The sequence below is a fragment of the Protopterus annectens genome, chromosome 5.part1, assembly GCF_019279795.1.
Source record: "Protopterus annectens isolate FY-2018-M chromosome 5.part1, PAN1.0, whole genome shotgun sequence".
Taxonomy (NCBI): Eukaryota; Metazoa; Chordata; order Ceratodontiformes; family Protopteridae; genus Protopterus; species Protopterus annectens.
The window spans coordinates 337,744,745-337,770,421 of record NC_056736.1 but is presented as its reverse complement, the minus strand read 5'-3'; the positions used below and the strand labels follow the sequence as shown (position 1 = coordinate 337,770,421).

Genomic DNA, 25,677 nt, shown 5'->3' with positions numbered 1-25,677 from the left:
GCACCTTGAGACCGTTCATTGTGGCCCCCCATCCTAGATTGGAGGCATCTGTGTGTATGAATTGCACTGGCTTGGTGGGTTGCATAGAAGGCCTGGGTTCTAGCTTATTTGTTGGATCCACCACCTCAACTTTCTTCAGGTAGGGCAAGAAGAGCAACTGAAATTCCAGAGGATGACTGTGTTGGGACAGGACATTTTTCAGGTACCACTGAAACTTCATGTGTAGCCTGGCTAGGGGCAACATAGGAAGCGTAGATACCATGAAGTGCTGGGGCAAGACACTTGGTGAAGACCCTTGGTGCTGTAGATAAACCAAAGAGTAAGGCAGTAAACTGAAAGTGTGAGGATTGCACAACAAAACATAGGAATCTCCAGTAGTCTGGGTGAATGGGGATGTGGAACTATGCCTCCTTCAGGCCCAAAGTAGCCATGAAAGCACTGGGTGTCAGTAGTGGAGGAAGGGTTTGAAGGGACAGCATCCGGAAGGAAGGTACCTGCAGGAAAGAGTTTAACAGGGACGGGGTCCAAGTATGGGCCTCCAAGGGCCCTCCTGTTTTTGGGACCAGTAAGAGACTGGAGTAAAACCCTTGGCCTTTTTGGCCTGAGGGAAGCCTTTTTATGGTCCCATGTGAAAGCAAATCTTGAGGTATTAGGTGGAGTTTTTTTGGAGGGAGGGGTATGCCTTTTGGTACTGGCTTTCCCTGACAAATCATACAGTACCATTTTTCCACTATTAATAATACCCAGCTGTCTGAAGTGATATGTTGCCAAAGAGGTAGACAGTCAGATAAGTGGGGTAGAGAGAGGAAGGTGGTGCAGACAGCCATGCACGGTTTGGTCTGTGTGGAAAGGACTACCTGGGGGTGGACTGGGAAGAGGCGGTCCTGGGGGATGAGGTTTTCCTAGCCCCTTTCCTGTGTTTTGAGAAGGAAGGAGGAGCAGGTGCTCTCCTAATAAACAGGGTTTAAGCAGGGGAGTTCCTATAGAATTCTGGAACTGGTGAAACCAATAAGTGTTTGGTGTCCTGAAGTTCCTCGCTTTTTTCCTGGAGGCTTTTGAAGAGTTCTGCAGACTGCTTGCCAAACAGGAACTTATTGTCCAGGGGAGCATCTAAAATCTTGTTTTTGAAATCAGGGTGGGGTTGTAGTCTGAGCCAGGAGTACCTGCACAGAACAGAAGGTGAGGTAGATGACCTGTTTGAAGCCTTTGCAGCATCATAACTGCAATTTATAGTGTCTGGCAAGCAGTGCTGCTAAAGAGAGCTGAGAAGTAACCTGGAATTTGGAAGGGGAATCAGGCATGGAAGAAAGTAGTTAAGTTGCCTGACAGACCAAGTCCAGGGCATTATTTAACCATATGAGTCTGGTAATTAATAGCCTTAAAGACCAGGGTGGATGAGGAATACATCTTTCCCAGTCTGTCCACTTTGCTGTTTTTGTCTGATAGCAGAAGGGAGGAGGAACAAAGCTACCTAGACTGCTTATCTGGAGCTACTGCAATGACAGCTGGGTCTGCCACAGGAGGCTTAATGAGACTTCTCAACAGGAACTTTGTAGAACCTACCCATCCTTTTAAGGGCTGAGATTCTAGAATCTTAAAGGCTACAGTAAAAGCATCTGGATAAGCTGGAGTCACAGGGGGAATTGTAGAGGGAGAGGGAAACTCCATCTGTAGGAGCTCAAAATATCTCTTTTTGCACCTGTCATTTAAGTGGCATCTCACTTGAAGTACTCCCTCATTTTGGGGATAGTTTCCCCAAAAGTAATATCTTCAGGAGGGGAGTCTCCTTCCAGGGAGTCTTCGTCTGGGGAACAGTACACTCAAGGGGAGAAGCCAGCTGAGAAGTGTATGCGAGTGATTCATCCGAGGAGGAAGAATCTTCCTCCAAAGTGTGAGCCATGGGAATGGAAGCAGCTGAAGCTGGCTAGGGTAGGCAAGGCTGGGGTATGAGGGCAGTAGGCCTGAGGGCCATGAAAGCCTAAACCAAGGACTGGGAAAAGGTTTGCCAGTCCACCTGGCTCTCTGTAGTGGTAGCTGTTTAGTTTTCTGTTTTCTTTTCAGAGTAGAAGCCTTTGAAGTACTATGGGAAACAGAAGGCCTGGAATCAGGAGTGAAGCCTGTGGCTGAGGAGCCCTGTTCTGAAATTACAGGTGGCTGTCCATTCAAGCCCAGTTCCCCCTCAACATCGGCAGATGTTGCAATAACCTCTGCGGACATGCCAAGTGGAGATTCTAGGAAGACTTCTGACAAGGTACCCGCTAAAGTTGCCAGTTCTTCCGGATATCCCTTAGCCCCTAGACCGGTAGCTGGCAGGACATCCGATGTAGGAGGAGCAGCTGGAAAAGGCCTTGAAACTTTGGCCTTTTTAGGCGGCTCCTACGTGATGGCCAGTTGAGACTCCATACCTAGGGCCAAACGTTTGAGCCGTTGATTTTCTACAAACAATTTAAGGGCTGCTAGACAGCTGCATAAGGTTTTTGGGACTGCAGGACGTATGGCTGTGGGATTGGCCTAAATAGATAAGACAAAGCTCATGGCCATCCTTGTGAAGAATCTGCAGACCATACTTAAATTTCCCCTTCCTAGATGACATCAGCTATTCAAATGCAACAGCAATCTAAGCCCAAGGTAGAATAAAGAAGATTCCCCAATGGGGGGTACTTATCTGCATCATCTTCTGAAGTGTGGAGCAGAACGAGCAAGCTGATGTTTGACTGTGGCAGAGAAGTTCTGACGTCTGTGCGTGCAGACGTCACATTTAAGGCCCATGGTTTATGGCCTTCCGTGTGACATCCCAAGCACCTGACAGCAACCAGGCTTAAGCTCTGGCATATAGGAGCCGGACGTTCAGGTTGCCTGAGGTAGAGAATCCCCGCAAGTGAGAATACTGCAACATGTGAACAGAAGGACCTCACAATTTTCTGACAAAGTTGAAAAATCAGATGGAAGATTCAAATCAGACAGAACATTTTTCAAAAGGGGGAGGGTCTGGCAATGCAATGTGTATCAATACAAACACAAGGTAAATAAAAAGAAAGCACATACAGAACATGGAGGGGGAAAACAAGTGTGCTTCTCACTATAACAGTTGATGCAACAGGAGAGCACTGCTGCAGCCTAAGGATTCTATTGTAGCAGTGACACCTTTGATGTATACAATACATATTTGTAAGCATTGCTGCAGTACTACTTATTCTACAGCAGTTATCCCTGCAAATAAAAACATCTACTGGGCAAGTGAGATCTGCATATTACTTCATTAAGAAGGGATTCTGGCAGACTTAATACGCAAATCTGTCCTTTTGTCACCAATTTACAATACTGGAACAGCTAAACTTTCAAGCACCCAACAGTAATACCTGAGAGAGCAACTTTTGTTTCTCCTCTTGGAACTTCTGCCTGTCATCCAACGTCTTTTGCTTTGCGTCCTCATATTTGTTAGTCAAAGTCTCCAATTTCCTCTTAGCTTCTTGTGCTTCCTTCTGACTGGCAGCCAACTGCTTCTCATGATCAGATTTAAGGGAAGACCGCCTTGACTCCACTTCCTCTTTTTGCTTACCATGAGTTTCTTCGAGCCTGGCTTGAAGAGATTTTATTTCACTGTTTAACTTTTCTACTTCAACTTCCTTTGCTTTAAGTGTAGCTGTTGCATTACACAGCTCTGACTGAATTGAGGCCAAATGTTCCTGACTTTCAACAGCTTGCCTTAATTTAGTTTCAAGCTCCACTTTGGCAGCTCGTTCCACTGACAGCTCCTTGGAGAGGCTTTCAAGTTGTTTTTCAGACTTCTTGGCATCACCTTCTACAACAGACGCTTTTTGTGTTTCCTTCTGAGATGCAGTTCCCAAATTTTTCTGAAGACAGCCCAATTCAGAAACTACTCTCTGCTTCTCAGACTCGCTCTCTTTCAACATTGTTATGGTGTTAGCAAGCTCCGTCTGCAGAGTGGTGATTTGTTTCTGATGTTCATCAGTCAACGCTTTTAAACGAGTTTCTAGCTCTACAGCTTTTCCCTTTTCAGCCTGCAGCTGATCATTTGCTTGCTGATAACTCTCTCTAAGCTTTGCTAGTTGATCTTGCAAATCTGTATTGCTCTGCGTCTCACTTAGACGTGAAGCGTCACATTGCTTTCTTAAGGAACTTACTTCTGCCTTCAGATTTTTCAGTTCTGCTTCTTTTTCTTTAAGCTTGGAGGATGCACTAGAAGAAGACTCCTGCATTTTTTCAATTTTAGTGGAAAAGTCTTTTTCTGCATTCTTCACAGAAATCTCTAGGGCACTTCGTTTGCCTCTCTCCTCTTCAAGCTCTTTAAGTGCCTGGTCTTTAAGTTTACCTGCTTTTTTAAGTTCATCTTCCATTTGAGAAATCTTTTTGGTATCTGTGACCCTGTCTTCTGAGAATTTTTTTTTCTCTGTTTCCATACTTTCACGAAGTTTTCCAATGTCTGCTTCCATAGATGTAAGTTGCTCTTTAAATCTGACATTTTCTTCTAAAATGGCTTTATTTTTACTTTCCTCTTCCTGTAGTTTCAATTTCACCATCTCAACTGCTTTCAAGTGGGATTTATTCTGAGACTCATTTTCAGTTTGCAAACTCTGATACTTGGAATTCAACTCTAAAACAGTGTTGTCCAGTTCCTTGAGCTTCTGCAACAGCTCATTCTTCTCCTTCTGCATGGTAGTGAAAGCAGAACTGTTGGTATCTTGCTCAGCCTTCATCATTTTGATTTGTTTGCTTAATGCCTGTAACTCATTTTCCTTTGTTTGCTTGAATTCTTCAGACTGCTTAACACTACAAACTTTCTCCTTTGTGGCCTTTTCACAAGCCTCCTGTAGATGAGAAATCTGCTTAAGTTTGTCCTCGTTTTCAGCATCTTTCTGCTTCATAAGTTTGGTCAGTTCATCTTTCTTCTGCTTAAGAGCATCATTTTCCTTAACCAGGTCAGAGTAAGATGATAACTTCTGTTCATATTCTGTTACTCTATTCTCCATTTCTTGCAAACTTGCCTTTAGTGAATCAACAGTGCACATATGGGCCTTAGTCTGTGCATTATTTTCATTTTGCAAGCTCTGGTACTTTGAATTTACACCTTGTATTGTGGTCTCCAGTTCTTGAATCTTCTGCTGCAGTTCTTTTGTTTCCTCTTGAAGAGACGTCACAACAGCCTGATTATTTCCCTTAGCATCTTGGAGTGACCGAATTTTATCATATAATCCTTTTACTTCTTTTTCCTTTTCTCTCTGGAGGGCTGAATACTGAGCAACAGCAGTCTCTTTCTCCTGCGTGGCTTTACTACAAGCTTCTTGCAGAAGTGATGCCCTTTTAACTTCATCTTCTTTCTCAGTCTCTTTCTGCTTCAGGAGTTTACTGAGTCTCTCCTCCTTCTGTTTGAGGGAATCATTTTCTTTAATCAAATCAGCATGCGATGATATACTTTCCTCATATTTTTTCACTTTTTTCTCTGCCTCCTGGAGATTCTTTTTTAGTAAGTCAATTTCTTTTACGTGCGTCTTCAACTCATTGTCCATTTTTGCCTGCAAAGCTTGATAATCAGACTTCATTTTATGGCCTGCAGTTTCTAGCTCCTGAATCTTTAACTGCAAATCATTCTTTTCTTTTTGCAGGTCTGTGACAGCAGTCTTATTTGAACTCTGTGCCTTTTCAAAGGCTTGAATCTGTTCGGTTAACTTCTTCATCTCCATTTCTTTATCTTTCTTAAACTTTTCAAACTGCTTAATGGAAGCTTCCTTTTCCAGACTGGCTTTCTTGTGAGCTTCTTGTAATGCGGCACTTTTCTTAATTTCATCCTCTCGCTCAGCCTCTCTCTGCTTTAACAGTTGGGCCAATGTTTCTTCTTTCTGTTTCAACCCCTGATTTTCTTTTACTAATTCAGCATGTAAAGCAATGGTTTGCTCATATTCCTTCAACTTCTTGTTTGCTTCCTGTAAATTTGCTTTCACTAATGCCAATGATTCCTCATGACTTTTGACCAGTGTCTTATGCTCAGTCTCCAGATTTTTATACTTGGTAGTCAAATTATGAACAGCAGCATCCTGTTCATTCACTTTGCAGGATAACACTTTTTTCTCATCCTGCAGCACACCAACAATGCTTTCACTTTTCTTGCATTTCTCTTCCAAATCGTGCATGCGCCGACTGAGAGCATTTAACTCATTTTCCTTACTCCTCTTCAGTTCTTCACACTGCAATACAGCAGATTCCTTTTCCTGTATAGCTTTTTCATGTGCTTCACGGAAAAATACAACTTGCTTCGTTTCATTCTTAATTTCAGATTCCGTCTGTTTTAAAAGCTGGGCCAAATGATCTTGCTTTTGTTTAAGGGCCATGTTTTCTTTGGCCAGTTCACTGCGCTGAGCTAATGTCTGCTCATAGTCCTTAACTTTATTCTCAGCCTCTTTGAGCTGTGTTTTTAACAATTCCACTGCTTCCAAGTGGATTTTGTTATGGGACTCACTTTCAGCTTGTAAGTTCTGGCATTTGGTTGTGAGATCAAGAACACTGTTGTCAAGAATCTGGACCTTCTGTAGCAACTCATTTTTCTCGTCCTGTAAAGCTGAAACAGCTTGGTTACCTCCTCCAGCTTCTTTCAAGTCAGTAAGCTGCTGAAGTATTGCCTTTAATTCACTTTCCTTTTCCTTTTTAAATTCTTCATAGCAATGAGCAATAGCTTCTTTTTCTTGGGCAGACTTTTTACATGCTTCCTGCATAGTAGATATTTGTGAAGCACTGCTTGCCTTCTCCGTCTCCCACTCTTTAGTAAGCTGCATTATTGAGTTTTCTTTCTCCTTTAACTTGTTAGCAAGATCATCCACTTGAACTTTCAAGACCTGAATACTCTCTCTAGTAGACTGTTCCTGTTTAGAAAGGTCCTCGGCTAACAGTCCCTTTTGCTTTTTTTCTTCTTCAACTTGTTTTTGAAGATTTAACATCTCTTCATCTTTCTCAACAATAGATGCATTCAGCTTGGAAATCTCAACATTAAGTGTGTCTATTTGAGCTGTAAGACGCTCCTCTTGATCTCTGGCCATTTGCTCCAATGTATCTTTATGTATTTTAAATTCAGACAGTGACTGCTGGAGGTTTTCAATGATACTGTTGAGCTGTCTTCTATCTTCTTCAAACTGATCCGTTTCAGATTTCAGCTTAGTCTCACAGAGAGATTTTTCCTCCTCAAGCAGCTTTATTTTTTCTTCAAGATTAGAAACTTTGACAGAAAGATCCATGACTTGCTGCTTCAGTGAATCCAGCTATTAAAGACAATGAAAATGTTAAAGTATTAAAATACAATCATACCAGTTACAAAATGCAGTACAACTGTTTATACTCTCAGTGAAAAAGCATATAAAAAATATACCACTACTACCTTACCATACAAAATCAACAGCTTGGTAGACAAATGCATCTTTCTCTGGAAGGAAAACATGTTTGTATAAAATCACATGCTGAGAGAAGACAAATATTGCAGTAAATCTGTGCATTATGTGCGCAGGGACGGTAACTGCTACCAAGTATCGCCAGTGGAGCAACAGTGTCATCAAGGTGGTTCAGCCTTTAAGATACCTGCCCCACAACTCAAGTAGGGTGCTCAGTCCTGATCTTTTAGTGCATGTAAAGTCTGTACAACCTCCTAGTGTGTTCCTAAAGGTGTTCTAGTTTCCTTCCACTTCCCAAAACATGCTGATTAACTGGCTACTCCTGATGTGTACACATGTGGATACATACACATACTCCCTTGCACTTGGGGTCCAGGTTGTGCCTGATATAGGTCCAATATGACCTGTTCACTTATTCAAATGACAAAAGAATATATTAAAGAATAAAGAAATTAGGAGTCATGTACTTACTGCAACTTAGCATATGTGTTGTCCACTTTCATTCTTCCTTGCTTATGGGTTACAGATCTGACCCTCAGATTGGACTCTGCCACATTTTAGAGACTTGGATCTTAGTCTCAAGCTCCTCCCTCTACCATAATGATCTACACCATTCCCAACTCCTCCGATCAAGTTTGCTGCCTTACTGCCCACTGAGTTATACAGACAGGACAAACAAGAAAAAGATTGATGGTCCAGCCTGGAACATGAAGATCTAATGATCCTTCTAGGAGAGACAATGATGAGGGATGGATGGGAGGGAAGGTTAGGAAGAATTAAAGTGGACAACATAGATGCCAATTATAAGCACCCAACTCCTAAATCTGTTGCCTTTTTCATTCTTAGTCACTGATGGATCAGACTTCCCAGCTACGCAACTCTTAGGAGACAGTCAAGGAAGGATATACCAGAGCACTGCTGAACCAAAGGAAGCCCTGTTTCTGTAGACAATGTCCAATTTCTAATGTGTAACAAAGGTATACGGAGTCTTTGACGACATGGCTGCAGTGCAGATATCAATTGAAATTCTAGAGGCAGGCAAACAAAGTGGCCATAGATCTGGTGGAGTGGGCTCTAGGGGGACAAGGTAATTCCAAGCCTTTAAGAATAAATCAGAGCAATATACTCAGTAATCCCTTTGGCCAGAGTAATTTTCTAAACTGCCTGACCTAAATGGTTAGGGGAGAAGGACACAAACAGCTGATCAAATTTCCTGTACTGTTTTGTTCTGTGAAGATAAAAATGTATATATCTAAGAATGTCAAGATGTAGTATCATATATTCACCTTTATTAGCAAAGTTTGGAAAGAAAACTGGCAATTGAATAAACTGTTAGTTTCTGTGGCCACTAAGCATAAAGGAAGGGTTAAGCTTGTTGAAATACCCTGTTTCTGTGGAAAATAATGTAAGAAGACCTAGCTGATGAGGCTTGGAGCTCAGAAATTCTTCTTGCTGAAGTGATAGCGCCAAAAAAATTTTTAATGAAAGAAACTTCATATCTCAATTGTTTGCCTTTCAAAGAGTTTGCATTAACCCCTGAAGGACCACCGTAAGGAAGGTGGAGAGGGATTTTTATGGGAGGGCCAAGAAGGAAGATTCCCATCATAAGGACTTTATGTAGCCTGGAAGTTGAAAGAGAAAGGGATTTATTTCCAGCATGAAAACTAGAAATAGCTGCTAGCTAAACATTAACAGTACAGAAACTAGTCCTTTCTTTCAAGAGAGTACCAAGAAAAAGGAGGATGGCTGACGTAGGTGCTGAAAAAAGATCAATATTCTCTTTAGAAGCCCATACAGAGAATCTTTTCCATTTCTATAGACCTTCTTAGTGGGGGCCCTCTGAGTGGCCAAAATAATGTCATGGACTGGGGAAGCCAGCCAGGTTCTTCTCACTATAACTGGAACTGGAAAAACCATGCAGTCAGCTTGAGACATGGAGATTGGGATGCTGCAATTTTGACAGGTGAGACAGGAGGCCCTTGACTGGGCTCCAGTATCCATGGAAGATATTTAAAGTGAGACCAGAGGAAGGTGAACCACACTTGTAAAGGCCAGAAGGGGAAATGAGTAGGGAACCACACTTGTAAAGGCCAGAAGGGGAAATGAGTACGAATGAGCTCTTCAACCTGCTTATTTTCTTTAGAAACTTCAGGAATAATGGAAGAGGGGGAGGTTTAGCATAGGAGAGACCCACAGGCCAATCGTGAATTAAACCATCCCTCAGTGATTCCAACGGAGTGTGGGGCAGAAGAAAGTACTTGTTGCACTTGTTGAAATGGAGAGGTAAATAGCAACAAGGCAGGGCCAAACAGCTGAAAATCACATTAGTTACTGATCAATGAACCACTCATGAGGTATCAGAATTGACTTGCTGAGTGTCTGCAAGCACACTGGTTTTCCCTGATAAATGTGCTGCAACAGGAAAGCGGGCTGAAGAGTTTGCTCATACTCAAACCCTCATGGCCTTTCTGCACAATTGATAGGAATGGGTTTCCTCCTTGCTTGCTTATGTACCAGACTACTGACATGTTGTCCATATGGATTGCATGAGTCCCCAGATGGAGAATGTCCTGAAAGGCTTGCAATGTTAGGACTGCTCTCATCTCTAAGACACTGATATGCAGCTTGGTCTCTGAAGAGGACCACGTGTCTTGAACCATCTTTCCCCTGAAATGTCCCCCTACCCCAGTTGGGAAGTTCTGTGGTCACTGTGGCTACTGACGAGGGAGAGAATAGCTTGCCCAAAAACTGGTCTGACTGTACCCACCACTGAATAGGATACTTGCAAATTGGAGTGAGCTTGATGGGAACAGATACAGGCTGGTAAAGAACAGACTAGACGGATTAGGATAACTGCAGCTGACATTGACCCAAGGGCTTGTAACTAATTTTCCGGAGGGGACAGAAGAAACAGTAAGCCCCACACCTGATTTCTCAGAGATGTGCTGTGGTGAAGAGGTAAAGAAGCCACCTGAGTCATACTATCAAGTTGGGTCCCTAAAAACTAGAGTTTATACAGAAGTCAGGTTTGACTTTTTCACCAACATTTGTTAACTGGGAAAATCCGACTTGGAACAAAGCCAATTTTGCGAGGCTCGGGGAGAAATGTGCCAGACGCATGTCTTTATAACCTGGGAAGAAACCAGAGCACCCAGACGAATGAAGGGAGGACATGCAGACTCCACACAGAAGGCACCCCAGCTGAGAATCAAACCGGAGAACCTCTTGCTGTGATTTGGCAAGATTTATCATAGTGCCTAGAGTTTTGGAGATTTGAAGTAATCAATCCCTGGCTTGTAGAAGTTGAAGCCTGCTTGTGGTAGAGAGGAGCCAAATGTCTACACAGGGAAACACCTGGAATCCTTTGAGCCTTAGGTGGGCTGCTAAAAATGCCATGCACTTAGTGTACACCAAGGGGGATGTGGTGAGTCTAAACGGCAGTGCTCTGAAATGGTAGTGATTGGCTCCCAGACAAAAGAGCAAGTGTCTCCTGGAGCACCCATCTATTCTGATGTTATAGTATGCATCCTGGAGATCTACAGAGCACATCCAATTGTTCTTGAGCATAAGAGGCAGGATGGACAAAAAACTTAACCATCCAGAACTTTGACTTCATTACATACGGATTCAGATTGCTTAGATCCAAAACACTGGTCTTGGGTCCCCTGTTTTCTATGGCACCAAAAAGAAGCAGTTAAGTTTCAAATCCTATATATTTGGTTAGGACCTCCTGGATGACTTTGTAGCAGCTTTTGTACTTCTTAAGCTATGTACTCCCTCTAACTGGGTGGAAAGTCAGGGAATTTCCTCCTTGGCACTGGAGGTGAAAGGGAAATGGGAACGCAGTAACTGGATATTAGGTTTAGCACCCATGCATTGTTTGTAAGATTTGTCTGGGCATTTAGGTGCAGGGAAACACTACTCTTAACTGCCTCCAGAGATGGACACTCAGGCAGTTCTTCCGGAGCACTGAAAGGGCCCAACAGAGAAAGTCTCTGATGCCCTAGATCTGTGCCCCCCCTCCCGCCTCTGAAGCGAAATCTTACCATTGAAACCTCCTCCTCCTCTGCCTCTTGTCCCTGCACGGGGTCTTGAAAAGGCCCTTGAGATTTCCAGAACCACATTTTCTTCCCACCTCACTGGTTTCTAGAGTCTGTTGAGAGACAGAAAACTTTATTCCCATGGCAGACAAGGTCTCTCTTTCCTGCTTGCTGCAAGTCTGTGCATCTTTCACTGATGGCCCGAACAAGGAGGTGCCACTGAAGGGGGTCAATAACAAAGGACGCCTTGAAGGGTTCTGCAAAGTCGCATAGCCTCATCTAAGCACGTTTCCTAATGGCTATTCCTGAACTGGCTGCTTGCGAGGTACCCTCTGCAGTATGGGAAATCAACCTCAATGATGAATTTGCAATAGAAGAGAGCAACTAGCTGGGGAAGAGACCTTCTTGAAGTCCTCTGCCGACATTGTCTCAGAGCTCTTTGACCAAATCTTTCTGCAAGCAGGTTAAATGTGCCGATAATGTAATGAAGTCAGTGTGAACGATGAGGCATTGATGCTCTTTCCGAAATCTGTTCATCACTGGGGACTTCCTGCTCAATGGATGGACAGAAGGGCTCTGTTTAGCTAGCTCCTTTTTAGTGGCTGCTGCCACAACTATGGCATCAACAGGGATATCCTTACTCAAGTGTGTTCTGTCTGCTGGGGTGACAAGAAACTTTTCCAGATGCTTGGGGATGGACATGACAGTGTCTGGTTCCTTCAGAGGCTGGTGGAAAACTAGGTCAAATTCATCCACGGGGAGGACCCACCCAAGATGTAGATTGGCCTGTCCCGAAACCTTTCAGAAACACAGACTTTTCAGGAGGAGGAGTTTGGAAAGACCAACAACCCTTCTGTTTAAGGATTTGGATGTCTCTTAAGGAGACATCAGGTGGCAATCAAGGTGATCCTTCTCAATCAAAATCGGTGTCTTCAGTGATGGACTTAATTAGGGAATCCATGTGCCTCCTCTATCAAGATTTCCGTGGAAGCCCATCCATGGACTGAGGGAGGTGTCGGAAGAATGGGGAAATGCCTCAGGGGAAGAGTATGGAGGCTGAGGTAGGCTGAGCTAGAGTAGCTGGAATGATGGGCTCAGCGCTCAAACCAGATGAGGGAGATGGGGAAGGATCCGAGACATAAGAAAACAGATCTCTGTGCAAACAGAAATCCCTTTCTACCACCTGGAAGGCGGACTGACCTGAGGACACCCCTCCCAGCACACCTGGCGCAGAGGCAGCCAAGGAGGAGAGGACAGGGCAGACGCCGGATCCACACCCTCCAGAAAAAATCCGACTGAGCTGCCGACAGTGGAGGCACCAAGAGGAAGGGATGGCTCTGACAGGGTCTGAGCCGAACCCAACCCCCTGGACCAGATGTCGACCTTTCAGATCCAACACCTGCTCTGATCCGACAAAACTGGGGGAGGGGGGGCTAGACAGGGAAACTGGAGTAGATGAAGTGGGCTTCCTCTGATCTGGCGCCAACTCTCTCGGGTATCCTGGAACTCTGAAAACATGGGCTGGATCGGAGGAGCCGAGTGTATAGGCTGGACAGGTGCACTAACGGATCCAAGAGGGGAACAGAGTTGGCAAGATCCCCACCTGGATCTGGGCCTAGAGCAATCCCCATCTCATCCTGTCCATATTGGCCTCTGTCAAGCTCCCAGAAGATCTGGACAAAGCAGGCCTGGAATGTTTTGATGCAGTCTGAAACCGTTGGGATGGGAAGGATTGACGAGACTGGTCTTAGTTCACTTTCTGGAGCTTGGTTCTTAACTGTCAGATCTGAAGGTCTGGGATCAGACGCTGAAGGAAGGGGGGAGATATCTATTGTGATCACCTCCATCAGATCTGAAGCTGACGATCCAAACAAGGCGAAACCTTCTTCAGGTCTGTAGGGGTTTGTGGATCAAAAAGTCAGGATACTGACTTTAGATACGAGGGAGTCGGATCCAATGTTTTCACACGTTTCTGAGGCTCAGAGAAAGTCCTCGGTGACTTTTGTAAGGCTCTCTTTGTAGACTCAGAGCCATGCAATTTTGTAGGTGTTTGAGCCCCAAGAGAGGAAGACATAGAGCTAGGCAACAAGCCTTTGAGAATCAACTTATTTCAGCAGTCAAATCTGGCCTAGGATTAAAGGCAAGGACAACTTCAGATGTTCGAGGCCCAAACAATAGATGCCCTTCTTGTGGGTAATGGAATGAGGGATCTTGTGCCCATAAGAAGTGCATCTTTTAAAACCCGAAGGTTTTTCAGACATAGCTGCAATAAGAACAGAAATAATGTAAACCACAAAATATTCACTAGCATGACCTAACATTTTTTTTTAATAGCATATATACAAGTACCAAAGTACGTAGAAATAGAATGAAGAAAAACGAACACCCTGGCGCCTGTACGATTCTACAGGACAGACAAGGGAGGAGGAGAGAGGAAAAACTAATAAAAAGCGTATAAACAGAGCTAGGTAAACAGTTTTACAATTTTAAAGTTAGTAAAATGTAAGAGAAACGCTGTCAGAACTCAAGACCAGGGACCTGCTTCTTCACTCTAGGCAGCAAACTCTATCTGAGGAGTTAGGGATGGTATAAAAAATTATGGGTAGAGGGAGGAGCTCGAGAAGAGGATCTAATTCTCCAAAATGCGACAGATTAGGATCAGAAGGTCATCCATCAGTAAAGAATAATGAAAAGGACATCAGATGCACAGTTTTTACAATATCCTGTTCAGTTTCCTCTACATGCAGTTCTTCTCACCTTAAACCATAGCTACCTGGATTGTAATATATATGATTCAGCATTACAGGTTCATAGGTAAGTACTAGGCTATTGGCCCTAGGGCCTGTACAAGCCTAGCCAAATGAGTTCCTGGCTTTCGCCACCCAAGAAAATAATTTTCCTGTGCCTCTGTCGAGCACAGCCACAGCAGTGATTCCCGAGGTGAATTTCCTATTACCCATCCAACGGTCAAGATTTCTCTTAAACAGGGCTAATGAGGAGCTTTGCTTGACATGAATGGGCAGCCTATTCCAGAGCAGGGGAAGTCTCTGGGACAGGTATCTATCCCTCCAGCATGTTCGTTTTTTTTGTGGGGACAAGGTTTATGTCCCTGGAGAGTGTGGGATTTCTGTAGCATGTCCAGCAGGTCTGGGTTAGACATGGCTTTGTACGTTAGGCAGAGGTCGCCTCGGAGTAGGCATTATGTGACTGAGTAGAACTGGAGTTTGAGACAGTGTATGGCATCTGTTTGAGGCCAGTAATCCTCTTGGTGAGATATTTCTGTGGCCTTTCCAGCTGTTGCAGATATCTTACGAAGTACATGCAAAATGGGGCATTGTACTCCTTGATGGGTCTAATAAGAGGATGAGTGGAGAGGAACGATTACCTCTCTTTCGGGAGGAGAACCCCTTTGTGATGAGGTATGCCACATTTCCTGACTACTGTGGCGACATGATCAAAGGACAGACTACTATTTGCCTGTGTCCCAAGGTCACTTAACATACTTTCGGTTTAGCAGGCTACCGCCTATGTGGTAGTTCATGAGTACTGTATTTTTCCCAAAGGGGGTGACAATGCACTTCTTGGCATGGAGCTTTAGGCCATGACGGACACCAAGCATCAGTTTCAGTGAAGCCTCTCTGCAGAATGTCCACATCCTTAGGAGAATCAATTACATCTCCTAGTTTGCAGTCGTCTTTGAATTTCATTAGCCAGAGACCAGCTGTATTTGCCTGGACTTCAAAGATAAGGGAACAGGAGATGACCCAGGACTGAACCCTGTGGTACTCTGCTCATCACTGGTCTGAAGTCGGATTTGGAGTCTGCTACTTTCACTATGTGGATTCGTCAGTGAGCCAGTTGGCCACCCATTATGTGACAGGGATTGATGCCTAGTCCAGTGTGCTTATCTATAACACCGGAGTGGGGGATGGTATCAAAAGCCTTGGCGAGGTCAAGATAGGCAGTGTGCACTACCTTATCTTCATCTACAGCTCTAGTGACTGCTTCGAAGAAGTCAACCAGGTTTAGGAGGCATGAGCTACCCTTTACAAACTCAAACTGAGTGGGGTCCAGAGTTTGGTGGTTACCTAGGTCTTTGTTTATAAGCTCTAGGACGATGCAATCCATGGCCTTGCAGACCAGGCTAGTCAAGCTAATGGGGCGGTAGTTCCCAAAGTGTGTGGTGGCACACCATTTGTGGAGTGGGGTAACTGTCGCTGTGTGCCACTGCTTAGGCACAAATCCTGAAGTGAGGCTATGGTTGAACATGGTACTTAGGTGGGGTGCCACTTCGTTCTGTGGTTTGTGCATAACACAGCCTGGGATGCTGTCCAGTCCCATAGAGGCTATGTTCTTGGGTTTGGAGAGTGCGGTCTTCACCTGTGCGGCCGTGATTTCAGTGGGCTTGCAATCATCCAGTATGGGGATGGGCCCTTTGGGGGGGGGGGGGGGGGTGAAAGCACTGAACCAGTCTGCTAGGATGTTGGCAATAAAAGTTGGTTCGGTAAATGTAGTGCCATTGTGCTGTAGTTCAGAGCAGATCTGAGTGTTGCCATTGAGATTCTTGACATAGCTGTAGAAGGCTTTGTGGTTGTCTTTAGAATCCAAGGGGATTTTATTTTCATAACTAACTTTGGAGGATTTTAGGAGGGATCTCAGCTTCTTGCTGAGGCTGACCAGGGAGTTCCTGCAGTCATGGGATTCTACTCCCTTCTGCAACAGTTTCTTCCTTCTGTTGTAGAGCTTGTTTATGGCAGGGGACGAGACTGGATTCCTTTTTCTGGAGGATAGCGTCTTGTTTCTGTTGGGGATGGCAGGGTCCATGCACTTGTGTATGTGCTTATACAGTGCATTTGTATATGATTTAGCATTGCACCACTATTTTCCATCTATGGGGGTGTAATGAAGTTTGCCACTTCTGATTTAAGAAGCATGAAGTTGGCTTTGGAGAAGTTTTTTACGGTGGTTTCTTTAATGGTGGGGGGGGGTATCGATGTCTAGGGTGATTAGCTTGTGGTTGGACCTGACCAGCGAGGAGTTGACCTCTGGCATGGAGCATCAATTATCCATATTGGTAATGACCAAGTCCAGGTTGTTGCTACCCCTGGTAGGGGTATGGACAAGCTGGTCCAGGGCATTGGAACTGAATTCCAGAAAACGTTGGGCAAATGAGTTAGCACACGAGTAGTTTTCCCAGCTGATGGAGGGGTTGTTGAAATCTCCCAAAATTAGGGTATTAGCCTGCATCTTAATATTATCCAGTATATCAAGAAACATGGAGTGGGCATCCTGGGGCATAGTGGGGGATCTGTAACATGCTACAACCTGAATTGCAGTCTTGCCCTTGTACTTGGATAATTTCTGAGGCATTATGTCAAGCAACTACCTTGGAGGTGTGGATATCCTTTATGAATATGGATATGCTTTCTCCGTTAGTATTTCGGTGTGGGTTGGGTGGCCGGAAAGTGTGGTAAGAATTGTAGCAGGGTAATGCAGGGGTGGTCTCTAGAGCCTTAAACCAGGTCTCTGTCACTGAACAGATATTGATGTTCTCCATCTTAAGGACAACCTCGAGAGTGTGTGCATTTTGAGGTTTAAACTTCTAGCACTGAGTAGCATTACTCTTAGATTTCTCTTGTCTACTATGGTGGTGCATTTAAGCCTTTCCTAAAAAAGGCACTATAGTGTTAGCAAGAGCCTTAGGCAGTATCCGGAAACCCAGCAGTGACAGGTGCAGACCATCTCTGGCAAAGCATCGTGGCTTATCAATCATGTCGTCCCAGGCAGAAAGATACTGGATCCCCTTGGAATGACACCAGAATCTTAGCCAATTTAAGTCAATTCATTTTGTCCTTGTACTGTGGCATCACTCTGGGCGATAGCAGGATGCTACTCAGGGCTAGTGTTATCCCTGCCTGGGCTACATCGTCAGAGAGCTCCTCCATGCCTCTTTTCATGTAGTCCAGGGAGGTACGACTCAGGTAATTCACTCCAACATAGACAATGACAGAGTCATACTTGTTGAAGTGACCAGAGTACGTGTGTTACATGGCGGATCCTGGCACCTGACAGGCAGTTGATATTGACTTTCTCCTTGTACAGCTTGGTGAGAGGGACGGCAGTGTGCCTGACTACAGAGTCACCAATGACTAGTGTGCTGGGTATGCTGTTTTGCCTTATGGGCTGAGGGGCACACTAATTTTGTGGGCTGTGTGTCACTCGGGTAGTGTTGGGGGTGGTGGTGGTTGCTCGCGTTTCAGCAGATTTTTATTGAGACCCTCCGTGAATGTAGGTGTGTGTTTTGTATTACGTGTAGGTTTGGTAGGTGCAGATTTTGATGGACTAGGCGTTGAGTGCGATGTGAAGCTAACCTTCTCCTCTTGACTGTCTAAGTCCAGTCTTGGACAGAGAGCTTGGCTTCCAGTTTTTCTATACAAGTGCATCCTCTCACAGGTTGTAGTGTTGGATGGTAAGAGGAGAGGGTTGTCGGTGTATATGAGGCAATTGCAACACTGCCCCAAGATGTCCAGATTCATCAGGTGGACAGGAGAAAACACGAGGAGCTGACCTTTGGACATGCCTGGTTACAGTGCTTATTAATTTAAGTGCTGGGAGCCGATTTCCTCTTGATTAGTGAGGAAAGAGGAGTGCTACAGTAATTTGCAGATTTAGTGCTTGCAGTGAGAGTTGGACAAGTGCGGAGCACCAGGAACAGTTCTGAGTGCGAAAACTAGAAGATCTGCTAGTTTTAAGGGAACAGGAACAGTTTTGAGTGCTAAAACTAAAAGACTGGCTCGTTCAAGGGAACAGAAAAGTACAGTTTTGTACCTACCATAAATGTAGATGTCCGATAGACATGCAACTGCAGTCATAACATGTGGGTTGTCCTGCCTCAGGCAGCCCTCGGTCGGCCGGATTCCAAAGTCTGGGTCCGGCGTCGGCTGAGGTCGCATTCCTCTCCGACGTCAGAGCGGCTGGAGTACATAAGCATCAGCCGACGCCATTTTCGTCAGTGTTTCTTGCCCCAGATGCCAGGTGCCCTCCAAGGAAGGCTGTAATCAAATTGGAAGACAAAAACAGGATTCCAAACAAATAAATGAGCAATAAACCAAATACACCATAACAGATATCCCCAGCTAAGAGAAACGGGGATAGGAGTGGACCCTAGGCATAGAGGGGTATGGAGGGAGGGAAAATCCGACTGCAGTTGCATGTCTATCGGACATCTACATTTATGGTAGGTACAAAACTGTACTAGGTCCTTCAAGAATGCAACTGCAGTCATAACATGTGGGTAGAATACCATAGCTTAGCTGGGGGAGGAGGAATGCTCTAGGAAAAAGATGGTGTGGCAATCAAACCCTGCAGGACTGCCGAAGCAAAGCCTGCTCTGGATCTGGAGTATAGAGGGAGATTGTAGTGTTTGGAGAATGTATGCACGGAGCACCATGTAGCAGCTTCTAGAATGTCCTTGGTAGGCACCCCTCTTAGGAATGCTGTAGAGGTGGCTGTAGCTCTGGTGGAATGTGGTCTGACATTGGCTGGAACAGTCTTTCCATGAAAGGAATAACAGAATCTGATGCAATGCCCAATCCATTTTGAAATAGTCTGTTTTGAAATTGCTTTTCCTTGGACTGCAGGGGCGTAAGCTACAAAAAGTTGTTCAGACTTCCTACTGGCCTTGGTTTTGTCCAGGTAGTATTGAAGTTGTCTGTGAATGTCCAAGGTATGCAACAGTCTTTCCCCCTTATTCTCAGGATTGGGGAAGAAAGCAGGCAGATGAATGGCTTGATTTAAAGAAACCCTAGATACCACCTTTGGCATAAAAGTAGGGTTGGTCCTTAATGAAACCCTGTCTCTGTGAAAAATAATAAAGGGTGGTATTGCCATTAGGGCCTGTAGCTCCGAAACCCTTCTTGCTGAGCTAATTGCCAACAGGAAAGCTGTCTTCCATAAGAGAAATTGCAAGTCAACTGAAGCTGCTGGCTCAAATGGAGGTAGAGTCAGTTTTTCTAAGACAAAATTGAGGTCCCAGGCTGGCACTAGGGCCTTTCTTGGTGGCTTAATGTTCTTGATTCCCCTGAGGAATTGCCTTAGTAAGGGGTGAGAAAAAACAGGACGATCAGTGTTGTATCTAGCTGAAATAGCAGATGCATGTATCTTTATGGAAGAATATGGGAGGCCGTTCTTTAACATATCTGCCAAATATTCCAAGATGAGTGGGATGTTCAACAATGATGCATCATGTCCCTTGCTGGTATTCCAATTGCTGAATCTTTTCCACTTTGCTAAGTAAACCTTTCTGGTGGATGGTCTTCGAGCCTCTATTAGTATCCGCTGAACTTCTTTGGAGAGAGATAAGCTGAAGTTATTTATGGGATCTCCCAGGCTGTTAGCTGCAGTGTCTGAAGATTTGGATGCAGTGTTTTGAAATTGTGTTGAGTCAAAAGTAGAGGCCACTGGGGAAGGGCCCACCTTCTGGTGTGACATAGGCTCCGTAGTAGTGGGTACCAGTGTTCTTGGCCAGTCCAGAGCTATTATGATTCCCTTGGGTTTCTCTGCTTTGATCTTTAGTAATACTGAGGTCATCAGTGGCAGAGGTGGGAATGCATAGATTGCTAGGGAGTTCCAGTTGAATGAGAGGGCATCTATTTTCCAAGCTTTTGGATGGTATGTCCTTGTGCAAAATTTTGGTAGAAGATGGTTGAGGTGAGAGGCAAATAGGTCCACTTCTGGCTTGCCCCATGTCGAAGTGAGTTGTCTGAAGGCCTTCGGATGTAACCTCCACTCGTGTGGATCTGTGAAATTCCTGCTTAGGCTGTCCGCCAACACATTGTCTTTTCCTGGAACAAACTGGGATTGCAGCTGGATGTTTAGGCTCAGTGATTTCTCCCATAGCTGCATTGTTAGTCTGCAAAGGGGGTAAGAGTGGGTGCCCCCCTGCTTGTTTATGTACCACATCACAGTGGTGTTGTCTGTCCGTATCATTAAATGGCCTTGCTGGAGTTAGTGTTGAAAGGCCTCGATGGCATGCATTACTGCCAGCATTTCCTTTTGGTTTATATGCAGATGTGTTTCCTTTGGAGACCATTGTCCTTGTATAAACCTGCCTTCCATGTGCGCCCCCCATCCAAGGTCTGAGGCATCTGTAGTCATGGTCTGTGTTATCTGTGGTTTTTTGAATGACATACCTGTGTTTGCCTGGCTCACCGAGGCCCACCATAGGAATTCCTTTTGTAGGCATGGAATGAGTGGTATGATTGTCTCCAAGTTGTTGCTGTGTTGAGACCAAATGCTTTTTAGGTACCATTGAAGCTTTCTCATGTGTAATCTTGCTAATGGGACCAGGAGAATGCAGGATGCCATGTAACCCAGGGCCTGTAGGAATCTCCTTGCAGTCATCTGGGTGAGTTTTGCTAAACCTTTGAAGTAGTGAGTTAACTTCTCTTGCTTGTCTTCTGTCAGGTAAGCCATCTGAGAGGCTGTCTAGTTTGGCTCCTAAGAAGATTATTTGCTGGGATGGTTGCAATCTTGACTTTTGGAAGTTGACTGTGTATCCCAGAGCTTGAAGTAATCGTATGACATAATCCAGATTTTTTGTCAACATCAATTTGTCGTCCGCTTGTATGAGGCAGTCGTCCAGGTACGGGTAGATTTGTATACCCTGGAGCCCGCATTGAGCAATAACTGAAGCCAGGCATTTTGTAAATACTCTGGGCGCAGTAGATAAGCCAAATGGCAATGCTGAGAATTGATAATGCTCTGGCCCTGCAAGAAATCTGAGGTATCTTCTGCAGCTGTGTCTGATAGGGACATGCAGGTATGCCTCCTTGAGGTCCAGAGTAATCAGCCACGACCCCTTGCCCAGCATGGGAAGGAGTTGCTGTAGTCAGCATTTTGAACTTTGGTACTATGAGAAAGGTGTTTAATGCGGACAAGTCCAGTATTGGTCTCCATTGAGATTCTTTTCTTGGAACAAGGAACAGTCTTGAGTAAAACCTCTGGTCTTGTTCTTGTTGTGGAACTCTTTCTATTGCTTTCATCCGAGCCAGCAGAGTGATTTGCTTGATAGCCTCTGCCCTCTGATTTTGTGGTAGGTTTGGCATGCCTTGTTTTCTTGGTAAGGTAAGAAAGTGAAACCTGTACCCTCGGTCTATAATGTCCAAAATCCATTTGTCCTTTGTCAGTCTGTGCCAGTTTTCTGCAAACAGAGATAATTTCCCGCCCAAGGGAGCTTCTAGTTGTTCCCTGGTAGGCGGTAGTAGAGGAAAGTCACTGAGATTGTGGTTGTGGGGCAGGTGAAACCCCTAAGTCACTTCTTTGGTTTCCTGGCTGCCATTGTCGTCCCCTGTAAGGGCCTCTGTATTGGCCTCTTCCTCGGCCACGTCTGTTCTTACCCCTTTGAAACTTTTCTGGATTAGGAAAGGACCAGTTTTTTGAAGGCCAATTCCTACTGAATCTGGGGGGGTTGAACCTGGAGGAAATCTCTCACAGTCTGAACTGATTTTGCTTTTTCTTCGATGGTCTTTAACACATCCTTAGCATTTGCACCAAAAAGCTTGTTCTTTTCTAAAGGTGCATCCAGAAGTTTTGCTTTCACATGATCTGGTAGAGGTTGATCTTTTAACCAAGCATGTCTACGAATGACTGCCCCCGTCATAGCTGCCCTACATGAAGCTTCCAGTGCATCATATCCACACTGCAGGAAGTGATTGCTTACTTGCTGAGTGTTATGTACAGCTTCCTGCAAAGTCTTCCTGTCTAAAGGATCAGGAGTAGCTAATGTTTTTTGTAAATCTTCTAACAGATAATCCTGATATTGTAACATATGAAAAAGGCAATTTAAAGCTCTCATAGATAAGGTAGTGGATGTGTAAACCTTTTTGCCCCATCTCTCTAATGACCTAGCTTCCCTGTTGGAGGGCAAGGGATTTTTTGAGGTGGAGGCTGAAACTCCTTTAGGCCCCTGTGAAATAGTTTCCAAATCAGCAGTATGGGCCCTGAATAAATGGGAATGAGTTTCTGGGACCCTGTAATACCCGTCTGGCTTGGCTGGAGCAGGAGGAAGAGAATCAGGGGTAGCACTAGAGTCAGAATACAAATCATCCAGAACATCAAGCACAGGAGGAATAGCTAAGGGCCTGTGCTGAGGCTTCTTAAGGAAAGTCCTAAGGCGTTTCCTAGAATCAGAATATTCCTGACCTTGCCACTTGAAATGTTCCCTCATGGTCTGCAGTACTTCCCCAAAAGAAATATCCTCAGGAGGGGAGGCCGAGGGGATGGAATCTTCTGCATCAGAGTCCTCATAGGTCTGGAAGAGCTCTTCCTGGCTATCTGAGTGGACAGAGCCCTCAATCTTCATCTGAAGGAGTAGGGTCAGAGGGTTCAACCCGGGGCCTTTTATCAGGAGGAGGCTGGGATCCTCTCTCAGGATGGGCCTGTGAACCTCTAATCATGGAAATTAAATCAGCAGCCATGGACATAATTTGTATCTCTGGAGTCGGCTGAGGTAAGGATTTAGAAGTAATATGCTTTGTTTTGCTGGCTGCCTTAACCCTAGTGTAGGCCTTAATAGACATGGCCATAGGGGGCCTGGCAGCTCCACGTGCAGGAGTGACCTTGTCTACAGCAATGGTCTCGGGCATTTCCTCGGTTTCGGTATCCGGAGGAAAATCTATAACTGGTGGAGTAATGTCTGGAATCGGAGTAGTCAGTAATGCGGTGTCTTCGGTTCGGAGCGGTGGAGAGACCATCTCAGAGGGAACCGGAGCACTCGCGCTAGGTTTTGGCGTGGAGTCGGTGGTACACGCGGGCCGAGGATGTCGGTCCCGGTCTTTTCACTTTTTGGGAGTTTGCGATGTCGGAAGATCCGACGGCATGGTGTAAGCAAAATTATCCGAAAAATCTTCAGCGAACTCCGCCCGGCGCCTGAGAATGCGCTTGTTGAAGCGAGCACAGGCTACACAGGCCGAGACGTCGTGGTCTGGGCCCAGGCAAGGGAGACAGTAAGAGTGGAAATCCTTATGAGGTATTTGTTTACCACAAGAAAGACAATTGTTAACTTTTTCAGTAATTTCTGACATCGGCTGAGGCAAGAAAAGGTCCCCAACGGGGTACTTAGCTTTTTTGATGACTTCGGTTTCGTAGAATACAGGAGCTGACCGACCGGCACTTGCGAACTGCTTCTGCTTCGGGCACCGTGTGGCAAGAAAGACTGAAGAAAATGGCGTCGGCTGATGCTTATGTACTCCGGCCGCTCTGACGTCGGAGAGGAATGCGACATCAGCCGACGCTGGACCCAGACTTTGGAATCCGGCCGACCGAGGGCTGCCTGAGGCAGGACAACCCACATGTTATGACTGCAGTTGCATTCTTGAAGGACATCAGTTCTCAGCGCTAAAACCAGAAGAGAGCAGACTTTCTGGCACCGGGAATAGTTTAACCACAGTAAAATGTTGCTGCACGGTGCGCAAAACCGGGCAAACACGGGTTTTTAAACAGAAAGATGAGAAAAGAATAGAAATAGCCCAAAATGGCATTTTAAACAGAAAGATGAAAGAAATAGAAAAAGCCCAAAACGGCCAATAAAACTACAGATTCTGAGCTGAAACCACTCCTCCAGGTGACAGACAGGGTGTTTCAAAGCTCACCACTCTCACTGATGAGCAGAGAAGCTTCCCTCAATCTCAGAAAGGGTTGGGAAACACAGAAATTTAAAAACAGCCCAGAATTCAGCAAAATCTGAAAACCAGACTCTACTAGCTCTAGAAAGGTGGGAAACGAGTAGAGAGATAGCATTTTTGTCTTCAAAAGTTAAGAGAAGATATAAGTAAAAACAACACTTTTAAAGTAGAAAAAAGTCTGTTGCACGAGTGTGTAGCCCTTTACAATTAAACATATGAAAAAACACAAAAACGATCAATTAAAGTGTAAGAATATAAGAATTCAAAAAACAGTTCAAATAAGAACAGAAACCACTCCTCTTGTGGTAGATAGGCTACCTAGTTGCTTACCACTCTCACTGATAAGTTAGAAGGCTTCATGTACAAAGTATCTATCTACATGCAAATGTTTGTTACTTTTGATTACCTGTAACTGTTTTCCTTGAAACACTGTTATTGACACAACCCAGACTGAGCCTACAAATGGACACAACAGATCAGTGTTCTACCTTGATAAACAAAAAGGAAGTTATCCTGGAAAGACAGAATGTGAACACAAAGTGCTTAAGCAGACTGACAGCCAGTCACTTTGTGAACACCATGGGTAAAGTACAAGCCATAAAACAAAGTAGTAAACTTGTGTGGAAGTCCTCAACAAAAACCTACCCAAAGGAGACCTCTGAGAAAAACACATGCAAGCTCCATACCACATACCATGCATAGTTTACACACCTCTCTCTCACAACTACTAAGGCCTAACAATAAACTCAACATATTAGTCATAGCAGATGCTCCACTGTGACGCACAGATGTGCGCCTCTCACCAGGCTGGAAAAAAAAGGTCACAATTAGTTGTCTGTCAGGGGCCAGAATCTGCCATATCACACCATGCACTCAAGTTGCTCAACAACAGGTACTGTTATGATTCTGTCATAGTCCAAGTTGGTCTGAACGACATGAGACATACGTCCCTGGACTATATGAAGCCAGACATTTAACTCGCTGAATGTGTGTCCCAGCCAGGTATGTCCCTAGCCTTAAGCAGCATTCTACCATCACCCAAAAAGATGCCTCAAAACAAACAGCAAAATATTGACTAACAATTGGCTTAGTTTCTGGTGTCATTCTGACAGCCTGGGAAGATACGATAGACAGACCACAATGCTTTGCCAGAGATGGCCCGCATCTGTCTCACTTGGGCTTCAGGCTTCTGGCAAAGGCACTTGCCTCCCTCATCGTGGCCTTTTCAGAAAAAGTGAGGAGATTAAAACTATCAACATAAAAATTTCAACAAAACCCAAATTAAAGGTCATGCTGCTAAATGCTAGGAGTCTAAACATGAAACTGCACTCATTGCAAGCATTTTTAACCCTGGAAAATGCAGACATCTGTACAGTCACAGAAACCTGGTTCAAAGCTGGAGATCACCCCAGTCATACCTGGTTACTCATCCTATCATACATTCACACCCCAAATTGTGGATAGTAAAGCCAAAGAAGGTGGAGGTTCAATATATATTAAAGCCAGGCTGGTCAAACAGTATGACGCAGAGGAGACACTCCAGGTGCAGTTAAACATTGA

General features: G+C 44.8%; 1 protein-coding gene across 1 annotated transcript in view; it reads right to left on the bottom strand.

Moving 5' to 3' along the window:
* The window catches only part of NUMA1 (nuclear mitotic apparatus protein 1), a 3,180,433-nt gene that overhangs the window by 1,408,420 nt on the left and 1,746,336 nt on the right, over nt 1–25,677 (bottom strand). Inside the window, exon 13 of the mRNA XM_044072777.1 lies at nt 3,360–7,268. Within this exon, the coding sequence (XP_043928712.1) occupies nt 3,360–7,268 (3,909 nt within the window). The remainder of the gene's footprint in view (nt 1–3,359; nt 7,269–25,677) is intronic.